This window comes from Esox lucius, chromosome 10 (genome assembly GCF_011004845.1).
Source record: "Esox lucius isolate fEsoLuc1 chromosome 10, fEsoLuc1.pri, whole genome shotgun sequence".
NCBI lineage: Eukaryota > Metazoa > Chordata > Actinopteri > Esociformes > Esocidae > Esox > Esox lucius.
The window spans coordinates 363753-376582 of record NC_047578.1 but is presented as its reverse complement, the minus strand read 5'-3'; the positions used below and the strand labels follow the sequence as shown (position 1 = coordinate 376582).

General features: G+C 39.3%; 1 protein-coding gene across 4 annotated transcripts in view; it reads left to right on the top strand.

Moving 5' to 3' along the window:
• Positions 1 to 12775, top strand: part of grhl2b (grainyhead-like transcription factor 2b) — a 31496-nt gene extending 18721 nt beyond the window's left edge. Inside the window, exons 9-17 of one of the 4 annotated variants that reach the window (XM_029122715.2) lie at positions 306 to 464; positions 1544 to 1601; positions 2117 to 2256; positions 2835 to 2872; positions 3917 to 4008; positions 4680 to 4765; positions 6285 to 6349; positions 11610 to 11725; positions 11918 to 12775. In XM_029122715.2, coding sequence (XP_028978548.1) covers positions 306 to 464; positions 1544 to 1601; positions 2117 to 2256; positions 2835 to 2872; positions 3917 to 4008; positions 4680 to 4765; positions 6285 to 6349; positions 11610 to 11724 — 753 coding nt within the window. In that variant the 3' untranslated portion in view covers position 11725; positions 11918 to 12775. Of the gene's footprint in view, positions 1 to 305; positions 465 to 1543; positions 1602 to 2116; positions 2257 to 2834; positions 2873 to 3916; positions 4009 to 4679; positions 4766 to 6284; positions 6350 to 6579; positions 6687 to 11609 lie in introns of all 4 variants that reach the window. The other 3 variants (XM_029122716.2, XM_034294673.1, XM_029122714.2) reach the window with 3 other exon arrangements.
• Positions 12776 to 12830: the final 55 nt, after the last annotated feature.

Sequence of the window (12830 nt, the reverse complement as noted above, 5' to 3'; positions counted from 1 at the left end):
ATACTGTACATGTTATTAACTGAGTAATTTTATCTGGTTCTAGCAGGATGGAACTCATTGACTCAGAAAACTGATTATCAGAAATGAGATAGAGATGTGTGTACCTTGCTAGGTTGTGATTTGACCTAACAACCTTTTGGTTACTGGTCAGAGGCTCTAAACCCTAAACTACCTTGATACCCTAGCTTTTTTCTGATTAGTTGGCTGGTCAGTGGCTGGTCAGTCAAAATAACAGTGAAACTGGAATGGGTTCCATTGGTCAGTTGACAGTATTGTTATTTGTTCTTTCCCTTTGATTGGTTCAGATCTTCATCACAGTGAACTGCCTGAGTACAGACTTCTCCTCTCAGAAAGGGGTGAAAGGTCTTCCTCTGATGATCCAGATTGACACCTACAGCTACAACAACCGCTCCAACAGGCCTCTCCACAGGGCCTACTCACAGATCAAGGTCTTCTGTGACAAGGTGAGTCGGTCTATAACCTTCTAAACTTTACCCTTTGATGCACTTTACTAATTTTGGCTGAATTCTGATTTTCTGAAGGAATCCAAGCCTCTTTACTTGCTGAATTGATTTGGATGTGAAGGATTTTGTACGTGACTCAGTTGAACACTGGATCTGTCAAGTTACATGAAACCGACTTGCAGCTATTCCTCAAGCTTGTCATTTTAGGTTTGCCATGGCAACAGCAGAGATCCTGGTGAATTGTGGGTAATTTAAGCTTAATGAGTTGCTGCCAAGAAGTTGAAAAGAGGATGCATTCCATGCCAACACAAACATCCCTTGTCAGTGATGAGACTGCAATTTATGTTAATCTGGTTTACGTGATAATCTGCCCTAATGCTTTCATGAACTACCGTGTTTCATTAAAATGCACAAAAACAGCATAGGCCTAAATACTTCAAAATGAACATGGTTTCTATTGTGGTTTAAATTATTTGACATATGACTTATGTGTTATATAAATGTGTTAAATGAGATAACGGCAGTAGAATAAAGGCTAAAATGTAATCACATAATTGTTTCCAATACCCCGAATGTTACCTAAAGTAGGCAATAAATGGTTTAAACCTCACCCAAAAGAACAGTAATCGGTCATTGGTCCATTATAATTAAATCAGCCTTGTGACATCAAATACATGGTCAAAAGCACCCTCCTATCCAAACTGCAGGACAATTCTGGAATGTTATTCCTGGAACAGCGCTTACTCAAAGGACATTATCATAGTTATTACCATTTCAGAGTGTGATTTTGTCAGTGTATTGTGGAAATATCATAATGAAAATAGGAAGAACTGGTTTTTGAATGCCCTGGGACTTTAATATCTCCTCATGCCCAATGATTGCCCTCCTATGATGTTTCTGTAAGTCATAGATTCCAGACATATTGACACTCTGCCTCCCCCTAGTGACTTCAGCCTGGAAGCATGATTCACCTCAGACTTAATTAAATGGCAAATGTTTCATTATACAGTTAGTGCTTCTTTACCTGCCACAGCTGCCTCATCCATTCATCTTCTCATCCATCCATCTTTGTGTTCCAGGGGGCAGAGAGAAAGATAAGGGATGAGGAAAGGAAACAGAACCGCAAGAAGACTAAAGGTTAGACAAACAATTTGCCATCCTACTGACTAATCCACTTTACCTACTAACCCACATACTGACTAAACCCACCTTAATGACTAACCCACGCACTGACTAAACCCACCTTGTGATATTCACTTCTCATGATGTCATACAATCTAACTTCTCAGCTACCAACAAAGGATGAAATTCAGACGTCATGAATGAAGTCACGATCCATGGAGTAACTCCAGTAATACTGGCTAAATACAAGCAAAGATATTTTTGTAGAGCTAAATGAAGCAAATATGTTGATAAACATCACTTTGTCCTGATGAGATTTATACGGTTTTCAAAACTTTTAGCCGGATTAAACCTAAACAAAACACAGTTTGTATCAGCTGAAATATTATTGACAATAGTGGTGCTATTTAAACAATAACAAAGCGATTCTCCCCAACAATGTTTCGATAAAGAGCGGGGGGCTTGTAAAGCTGTGCTTGCTGACGGTTGAATCCCAGGTAAATCACTCTTTTCTGACTACTGTGTTCCAGGCAAGGAGGCTGGGTTGGGGGTGATAACTCTCCCTAAGAAGTGTGACGCCACATACTTCAAGACCATGACAGACCTAGAGGCCCAACCAGTGCTGTTCATCCCTGACGTCCACTTTGGGAACCTACAGCGAGCCGGACAGGTCCGACACCCACCCAAATGACATAATTTTCCAAATGTAGTCTACAATACACCCTATTCCCTTTGTAGTCCACTATTTATACTTCCTATACCCTTTGTAATCCACTATTTATAGATCCTATTCTCTATGTAGTCCACTATATATACGCCCTATTTCCCTTTGTAGTCCACTATTTATATACCCTATTCCCTTTGTAGTCCACTATTTATATACCCTATTCCCTTTGTAGTTCTCTATTTGTATACCATATTTCCTATATTATCCACTCCTTCTCTATAAATCAGAGAACCTTTCTACCTGATAATTCAATGTACCCCAGTTCCCATTTGAACCTGCTTCACCAGACATTTGTTGAGATATGGCTTTAATAATGTTTTGGCACACATATCAATGACCTTTAGAGACCTGCCTGCTTCACAAGACATTTGTTGAGATATGGCTTTAATAATGTTTTGGCTCACATATCAATGACCTTTAGAGGCCTGCTCGCTTCAGCCAGGAAATGATCTTTGTTGACAGTCCAGAGATCACCCACATCACCCCGGACAGTCAGATTAGAGTATATTTCTGTTTTCCAGGTTTTCGCCTTTAACACAGAGGAGATGGAGCGTGAAGGGTGAGTGCCATCAGACATACATGTACATTAACATGCATGAAAATGAACATAAATGTAAATTAACATTCACACACTACTAGGGGTGTAACGATTTATTTTAACAACGATTCGATTCGTATCACGATTCGTGGTTGTCGATACGATTCAAGGGCGATATTGGTTCATTTAGAACGATACGATCCGAAACGATTCAGTGACTTGAAATCGATTCAGTAACTTTTTAGCCAAAAATTCAACCAGTGTGACTGAAATAAATACCTGGATACTGGACAGTGCAGGTGAAGTTTCCTAGATTCCTGTTGTTTCTTGTAAGGGAATCAGGTATCAATTAATTATGGATATAAACAAACAAGTAAACAACAATTAATGGCAAATGCATTCACATTTTATTTGAATAAAGTGCAACCAACACGGTCGGTGTTGTGTGAAATCCCATGGCGCCTTAGTAGGTGGTTGGAGAGATTTGTCGTGATTTGTACTTTACTTGACCTTTACATATCCTACAAACAGCGAGCGACTTATTTAGAACATCCCTGTCTTTGCAAAAGCCAAAATGTTTCCACACACTGGACCGCAATGGTGGCTTGACAATTTCTCGCTCGTCGGCTTCTCCTCTGCCATCTGCCATGCTATGTTTTGTTGTCTTTGCGCTGCTGCTGGTGCGGGGCGATGACGTCACAGATAGGCAGACTGAATCGAGTAACGTTTATCGCCTTTATCATTAAAAGTGCTAAGAAAAAACATTCATATAAAGTCTGACGTGCTTAAATCCAATGGGTTATTTCCTAGTATCGATACAATCGATTGATTACATTTTAAAAAGATGTTAGATCGATATGTGTCGTCCGGAAGTCCAACTTGCTGAGCACAGATCGATGTAGTTGGATTATACGAATATAAATCGATACATCGATGTAGTAGATGGATCGTTACACCCCTACACACTACCCTAACATATGGATGAAAGTGATGTGTGTGTGTTCGAGATCTGCCTGATCATGTTGTGTAAATCAACCTGATCCAGTTGTGTTGTCTTTCATGCAGTAGTGTATTGGTGAAGAGGATGTTCAGACCATCAGAGGAAGACCTCTCCCCTCCCCCTCACAAACAGATCAAAGAGGAACCACTCAAGAGAGGTACAACCAGTCACTTACCACCTGACCAGACCTTAATCCCTAACCCTGACCATAACCCTGACCCTAAACCTGACCCTAACCCTAAACCTGAACACTCTACTGCTGCTTCATTAAAGAGCTCATTTTCAACAAATTCAGTGGCTCAAGCTTACTACCTTCTATAAGTAGTTAAATATTGGTTTAGCCAAAAAGAGAGTTTGTTGTTTTTGTTCTGGTTGATTTGGGCTGGAATCGCTCACCTGAAACAGGGTGGGTTTATTGTTGTTTACACAGTTGATGGTCTCCAATGAACTTCAGAAGCAGTAAACACATATAAACAAGCAGCAGTGTGGAAGTGTCTGCCAAATCAGTTTTTCTCCAGTTGAATTTGCCACTAAACATATAGAGCACTTTCACATCTCTTGTCTCCTCAGTGTTGATGTATTCACATCTCTACGCTGCCTCTTGTCTCCTCAGTGTTGCTGTATTCACATCTCTATGCTGCCTCTTGTCTCCTCAGTGTTGGTGTATTCACATCTCTACGCTGCCTCTTGTCTCCTCAGTGTTGCTGTATTCACATCTCTACGCTGCCTCTTGTCTCCTCAGTGTTGCTGTATTCACATCTCTATGCTGCCTCTTGTCTCCTCAGTGTTGCTGTATTCACATCTCTACGCTGCCTCTTGTCTCCTCAGTGTTGCTGTATGTTAGGAAGGAGTCAGATGAAGTGTTTGATGCTCTGATGCTTAAGAGTCCGACTCTGAGAGGCCTGATGGAAGCAGTGAGTTACCCTTAAATCCCTAAAAATAAGACAGCAGCATATCAGCACAACACCCTGTTTCATAACACCCTGTTTCATAACACCCTGTTTCATAGAACCCTGTTTCATAACACCCTGTTTCATAACATCCTGTTTCATAGAACCCTGTTTCATAACACCCTATTTCATAACACCCTATTTCATAACACCCTGTTTCATAGAACCCTGTTTCATAACACCCTATTTCATAACACCCTGTTTCATAGAACCTTGTTTCATAACACCCTGTTTCATAGAACCCTGTTTCATAACACCCTATTTCATAACACCCTGTTTCATAGAACCTTGTTTCATAACACCCTGTTTCATAGAACCCTGTTTCATAACACCCTGTTTCATAGAACCCTGTTTCATAACACCCTGTTTCATAGAACCCTGTTTCATAACACCCTGTTTCATAACACCCTGTTTCATAGAACCCTGTTTCATAGCACCTTGTTTCATAACACTGCATCATAATACTTTGTTTCATAACACCCTGTTTCATAACACCCTGTTTCATAGAACCCTGTTTCATAACACCCTGTTTCATAGAACCCTGTTTCATAGCACCTTGTTTCATAACACTGCATCATAATACTTTGTTTCATAACACCCTGTTTCATAACACCCTGTTTCATAGAACCCTGTTTCATAACACCCTGTTTCATAACACCCTGTTTCATAGAACCCTGTTTCATAACACCCTGTTTCATAGAACCCTGTTTCATAACACCCTGTTTCATAGAACCCTGTTTCATAGCACCTTGTTTCATAACACCCTGTTTCATAGAACCCTGTTTCATAGAACCCTGTTTCATAGCACCTTGTTTCATAACACCCTGTTTCATAGAACCCTGTTTCATAACACCCTGTTTCATAGAACCCTGTTTCATAGCACCTTGTTTCATAACACTGCATCATAATACTTTGATTCATAACACCCTGTTTCATTGCAACCTGTTTCATAACACCCTATTTCATAACACCCTTTTTCACAACACCCTGTTTCATTGCAACCTGTTTCATAACACCCTGTTGTATAGCAACCTGTTTCATAACACCGTTGTATAGCAACCTGTTTCATAACACATTCTTTCATAGCAACCTGTTTCATAACACCCTATTTTAGCACCTTGTTTCATAACACTGTATCATAACAATTTGATTCATAACACCCCTGAACAACCTGTTCATAAAACCCTATTACATAGCACCCAGCGAGTGGTGGGTTACAGGGTGATATTCTTCTGGGATTCAATGATTTTCAGATTGTTTCATTAGATTTGGGCTGGATTGTGCAAGAAAATACCCCTGCCAAAATCCCATTTAAAATAATCCCTGCTGCAAAGGTTTGAATACCATTTCTCTAACCCCTGTCATTAACCCCTGCCTCTAATTCCAATAACATCTGCCCCAACCCCTAATCTCAATAATATCAGCAACTGCCGCTAAACCCTAATCCCTAACCCCTTATCTCCATAACATCTGTCCTCTTCAGATTTCAGAGAAGTATGGAGTACCCATGGAGAGGATCGCCAAGATCTACAAGAAAAGCAAAAAAGGGTGAGAATGGATTTGTATTTGAAACAGCGTCATAAATATCTGTCAGAGGCCAAAAATAGTATTGTTTTCATTAGAACAGTATGAGTGTGTCAAATGTTGAGATGAATTCATGTTTTTTATGCATCTTAACATTTCTTTTAATGCATGATATACATGCAGTAGGTGTGTGTAATTACATTATTAGATTTGTGTGTAATTATATTATTTTTATTAAACATTTATTTAACCAGGAAAGGCTCATTGAGATTAAACATCTCTTTTCCAAGAGGGTCCTGGCCAAGATGGGCAGCAGCAGGTCGTTATATAAAAAATTCTAAAGACAATACAACAAATACAGGTACTCAAATAATAACAAAACCAAAGAAATCACAGCCATAATTTACTATCATTGAAAGAGCTAATTAAAACCATTAACAAGTCATGGAATCAGCATCAAAGTACTTTAACAATTATTTAAAAATACCAATACCAATTTAAAACTATTTTGTTACAGTAGGTGTTTCAAGCTGATGGGGGAGAGTACCTGAAAGACCTTTTTCCAAAATCCATTTGGGACAGTTAGTAAAATAGAATCCTGTGAATGAAGACCCACCACATTTTATAAGAATAAATAAATAAGAACCTACCAACCCCAGCATATAAAGTGACTAGAGAAGGCCAGCCAACCCCAGCATATAAAGTGATTAGGGAAGGCCAGCCAACCCCAGCATATAAAGTGACTAGGGAAGGCCAGCCAACCCCAGCATATAAAGTGACTAGAGAAGGCCAGCCAACCCCAGCATATAAAGTGACTAGAGATGGCCAGCCAACCCCAGCATATAAAGTGACTAGAGATGGCCAGCCAACCCCAGCATATAAAGTGTCAGATGGACACATTCTTTCCCTCACAGCTCAGGGCATCTTACTGAGGTTCACTGTGATGGTAATTCTATCGATCGACACTCTTAAAGGAGTAAGATACAAGAGACAAAATTCTCTTGGCACAATTAACAGTTTATTAATTATTTGCAAATAAGAGAGACGCGTCAAACGCTTACCAACATAATTGTCCGAGGAGTCTCTACCGTAAGACATGAACAATCCTTATTTATTTCAAATGTTAGAAGGGGTGTGGTAAGTTGTTGCCCATCTGTCTTGTGTAACATTTACCCAAAGGGCGGGCTGTCCCCCCACCTTATCCTTCTCAACCCCTGAGGAGACACAATGTCTGGATAATCAACAGGGACACTAAAGGGTTATACAGATTTACGAGTAACCCTCTAATCCACTGGTGCCGGTCAAGGATGTCTCCTATTCAAACACCAGACCCCTCTCGGCATCTTTAACTAGTAACTCATTCATACATGTACATGGACAACCAAGAATACATCAGTTCAAGAATTTCCACAACATTCACCACACCCCCTTTTCAAAAACAGTTAGGATAGCTTTTTCCCCCAACTTTTCCAGTCTAATGTTGCCCCAGTCACAGCTTTTTAGAAACGTGTTGCTGGCATTAAATTCATAGTGGACATTTTCGTGTATGGAGGTCCTGGAACACATTGGGGCACACAAGTGACATGGACCTGGTTGTCAAATTGATGCGAATAAAGCACATAGGTAGAAAATAGCAGACACCAAGAAAAATTTAAAAAAGCTAAAACTTTCACAATCTTGTCAGGCAGTGGTGAGGCTACAAGAGGCTGCAGGAATAGGCAACATTATGAACTGTAATTGTTATAATCGTTTGTTTACAGTGCAAAGTGAACCCAGTGATGGAAAAGGTTATGCGCAGCAGACCGGATCTGTGAAAAGTAGAGACCGGTTTTGTGAACAGTAGAGACCGGATTTGCGCAAAGTAGAGACCGGATCTGTGAACAGTAGAGACTGGATTTGTTAAAAGTAGAAACTGGATCTGTGAAAATTAGAGACCGAATCTGTGAAAAGTAGAGACCAGATCTGTGAAAAGTAGAGACCGGATCTGTGAACAGTAGAGACCAGATCTGTGAACAGTAGAGACCAGATCTGTGAACAGTAGAGACCAGATTTGTGAAAAATAGAGACCGGATCTGTGAACAGTTGAGACCGGATCTGTGAAAAGTAGAGACCAGTTTTGTGAACAGAAGAGACCGGATTTGTGAACAGTAGAGACCGGATCTGTGAACAAACTGTGGAAAATCTGGGGAAATCTGAGAAGTGCTGGATCCTGTTCCAGCAGGATCTGACTCAAATTAACCACAGCTAGTTACCAAACAATCTGGGTAGTATTATTGATATAGCAGCAATCTGGCTAGAAAAATATATCAAGAGGATAAAGCAATAATATACATAACACTGTCCATAGCAGCAGTTTAAAAAGAGTACTGTAAACTAGCAGCAATATTGGTAGTAGAATTGAATATTACAGATATAGCGTGTATGGCAGTAATATACATAAACCTGAAAAGGAACCAGGCAAGCCAAGTTCAGCCAGCCTGCAATTCAAAGTGATAAATGTTGTTGCCCTCACTGGATTGGAACCCTGGCCTCCCAGGGGTTAAGAGGTGGTGTCTTCAACCACTACACGCGGTGCTGTACATGAGCCCAGTGTCGGTACAGCATCTCGACATTAGATCATTCTGTCATGCATTAACATCACGCCAAGTTTAAATATTTCACCAGACACCATTACGCATTGTGTTAAACTGAGTAAGGTTTCTTATTAAGTTTACCTCCGCCACAAATAGCATCTATGAACTGTATGGCTTTTGCCACTGGCCGTTTTAACAGCTTATTAGCCAGTAATAGGCTTACTTGTATCTAACTTACTACAAAAACTATTTCATGGCACACAAACATTTGTTTTTCTTTCATTCGTGAATGACATTGATGCAATAACTATCAATATAGGTTATGATAACTGACCTTTTTCATCAAGTGAAAATACGAGAGAATCGTGGAAACCCTTCCTCTTTTAATGCCCAAGGGGTTTTATCTAGCCTATAATTAGTATCCCAAAAATCATGCACAGATGCATACGAAAATCCACCAGAAATAGTCGCAATATAAACAGTTTTATTTTAGGCTTACTATAACGTAGCTAGTGAAGTTTGTAGCAAGCGAAGGTTTTCTATCGTAATGCATAACTTGCTTTGACTGTGACAAGATTTGAATTTGGGACCTATTGGTTGTAGGTCCGTGTCTCTAACCACTACGCTATTTAACAAGGAGAGGGGCAGCCAGCTTACGCAGTCCAGATTTTTTTTTAACTAGTATGAATTTTGAAAGAGTAGGATGGGGAGTATGACCAGAATGGTAGAGGTTTTGAGTATTATAGATACATGAGTGTAATATGCGTATAAATGGTACTTGCAAAATGCTAAATAAAATAATATTCTAATTCATGAAAAGTGCCATCAGAGCATCTGGAATGTTCATGTGTGATCAGTATGATCATGGATCAGTGTTTCTGGTTGTGGAGCCTTATAGCCTGAGAGTTTTCAAGCTAATCATGGTATGTAATTCATTACAGTTTTAGCTCAAGGAGACAGATGAAGTAAAAGTGATGGTTTTATACTGATGGTAGCCTATGTAGCGTAGCTAACATGTTATTGAGTTGAGTGCTTTCTATTTTATACAGACTTTGCTACAAAAACCATGTTTCTGTATAAGTAAAGCGTTTTTACATAACTCTAATTATGTAAAAAGTGCTCTTTAATATATATTCAGATGATTGACATTTGGACGAGTAGAATGAGTGAGAGTGGGTTCCCGAAACTTAATGTCAAACGAAGAAGAGCAAGCACATTGCCAGATGCTCTCACCCAGGAACAATGTCCAGTAAAGTCAGTATACTTAACAACAGTAAAGTCAGTATACTTAACAACAGTAAAGTCAGTATGCTTAACAACAGTAAAGTCAGTGTACTTAACAACAGTAAAGTCAGTATGGTTAACAACAGTAAAGTCGGTGTGCTTAACAACAGTAAAGTCAGTGTGCTTAACAACAGTGAAGTCAGTATACTTAACAACAGTAAAGTCAGTATACTTAACAACAGTAAAGTCAGTGTGCTTAACAACAGTAAATTCAGTGTGCTTAACAACAGTGAAGTCAGTATACTTAACAACAGTAAAGTCAGTGTGCTTAACAACAGTAAAGTCAGTGTGCTTAACAACAGTGAAGTCAGTGTGCTTAACAACAGTAAAGTCAGTGTGCTTAACAACAGTAAATTCAGTGTGCTTAACAACAGTAAAGTCAGTGTGCTTAACAACAGTGAAGTCAGTGTGCTTAACAACAGTGAAGTCAGTGTGCTTAACAACAGTAAATTCAGTGTGCTTAACAACAGTAAAGTCAGTGTGCTTAACAACAGTAAATTCAGTGTGCTTAACAACAGTAAAGTCAGTGTGCTTAACAACAGTAAATTCAGTGTGCTTAACAACAGTAAAGTCAGTGTGCTTAACAACAGTGAAGTCAGTGTGCTTAACAACAGTAAAGTCAGTGTGCTTAACAACAGTGAAGTCAGTATACTTAACAACAGTAAAGTCAGTATACTTAACAACAGTAAAGTCAGTGTGCTTAACAACAGTGAAGTCAGTATGGTTAACAACAGTAAAGTCAGTGTGCTTAACAACAGTGAAGTCAGTGTGCTTAACAACAGTAAAGTCAGTGTGCTTAACAACAGTGAAGTCAGTGTGCTTAACAACAGTAAAGTCAGTGTGCTTAACAACAGTAAAGTCAGTATGCTTAACAACAGTGAAGTCAGTGTGCTTAACAACAGTGAAGTCAGTGTGGTTAACAACAGTAAAGTCAGTGTGCTTAAAAACAGTAAAGTCAGTATGCTTAACAACAGTGAAGTCAGTATGGTTAACAACAGTAAAGTCAGTGTGCTTAACCCAGGTAGACAGTGAGGCGGAGAAGGATGAGACAATCCGTGATGGAAAAGCAATAGATAGAGACCAGGCCAGTTAGATAGAGGTTCTTTGGGCCAAGAAGGTAGGAGCAAACATCAATAACGAATGATTGGGCTTAGGGAGTCTGCGATCTTACAACTGCAAACTAAAGGTTGCACTACACAATGAGATTTGTTACAAATAAATTTGTTGCTTAAATAACACTTAAAAGTACTAGTCACAGACACATGATTTAACATGACTTAGACTTAACATGCTTCCATCTTGGACTGGATTAAGAAATGGAGGCTGAGATATATCATTTTAGTTTACATATTATTTTTGGGCATGCAATTCTAGCAGGATAATGAACAAGTTACTGTTTTCAACTAATTCTGCTCCTGGTCATTCAGGATCCTTGTCAACATGGATGACAACATCATAGAACATTACTCTAACGAAGACACCTTCATCCTGAGCATTGAGAGCTACGCTGAAGCCTACAAGGTCACGCTCACTGAGATCTGAGGTATGAGGGACAGGCTTTGGACACACCATATAATGCGCTTCCTGCCTCACAGTCAGACCCTTGGTGATTTGGGGCCAAATGTCAGTTTAGCCTCGTAATGCCATTGGGTGACTGAAGCTAAACGCTAGGAAATGGACCTTACATTGACTTTACCACTACAACCTCTGTTGACCCTACCTCATCTACATCCAGTAGATGAATCAGACCTCCGAAACGTCCATCTAACACCAGTAAGAGGAAAGGTTGTATGTCTCCACCTGCATCTTCTTTTGCTGCAGAAAGGATCCAATCAAATCACTGTATTTAGCAACTTCCTGTGAGTGGTCACTGTCCATGACAGGACTAAAATATGTGAAACATCTCAAATGCATGTGAAATATAAAATGCTTTAAAGATAAAATAGTATAAAATAATATCCTTAATCAGATTATTGTTTGGTATTAAAATTATTAAAATAAAATTAAAATACATTATCTGGCAATTTTCTTTATATTTCACATGCATCCAAAAATAATATTTAAAGTGTGATACATTTGGATATTTCCCAAATCGGTGGCCTGTTACCAGATACCCTGCTACCTGATTCTAAAGCCATGTTTATATCTGTCTCTAACCTATCTTTTGTCCATGGTCTTGACCTGATATGTTTTGACTTATGAACTTCATCAGGGATCCAATGAAGGGACCATTGAGAAAACACAGAATGGGTTACCTCAGTGGTCCCTGAGTCATCCTGAGGATCCTGGATGGAATGTGGCAGTGTATTTATAAGGATGTGGTGGATGACACCACTCAGCCTCTACTGGAAAAAACTACTTTGTTGCTGTTGTATCTTAAACATGTACAGTTTTGCAAGGTCTTGTTAGATTGCCATGGCTAGCCATTGTATTTGTATTATCCTGTATTGTACTGTTGTATATAAAGCATTGTCCAGGCAGGCAGTTGTATAATAATGAACCATGTGTCAAATGGATCCTGAAATCTAATTGGTTTCTGCTAACATTTCTGTCCTCGTCATCCCAAATTTATTTAGTCTCATGAGCCCTGTTCATACCTGGTTTTAACATACATCTTTGTCCTGATCACATCCACATTGTGTCATAGA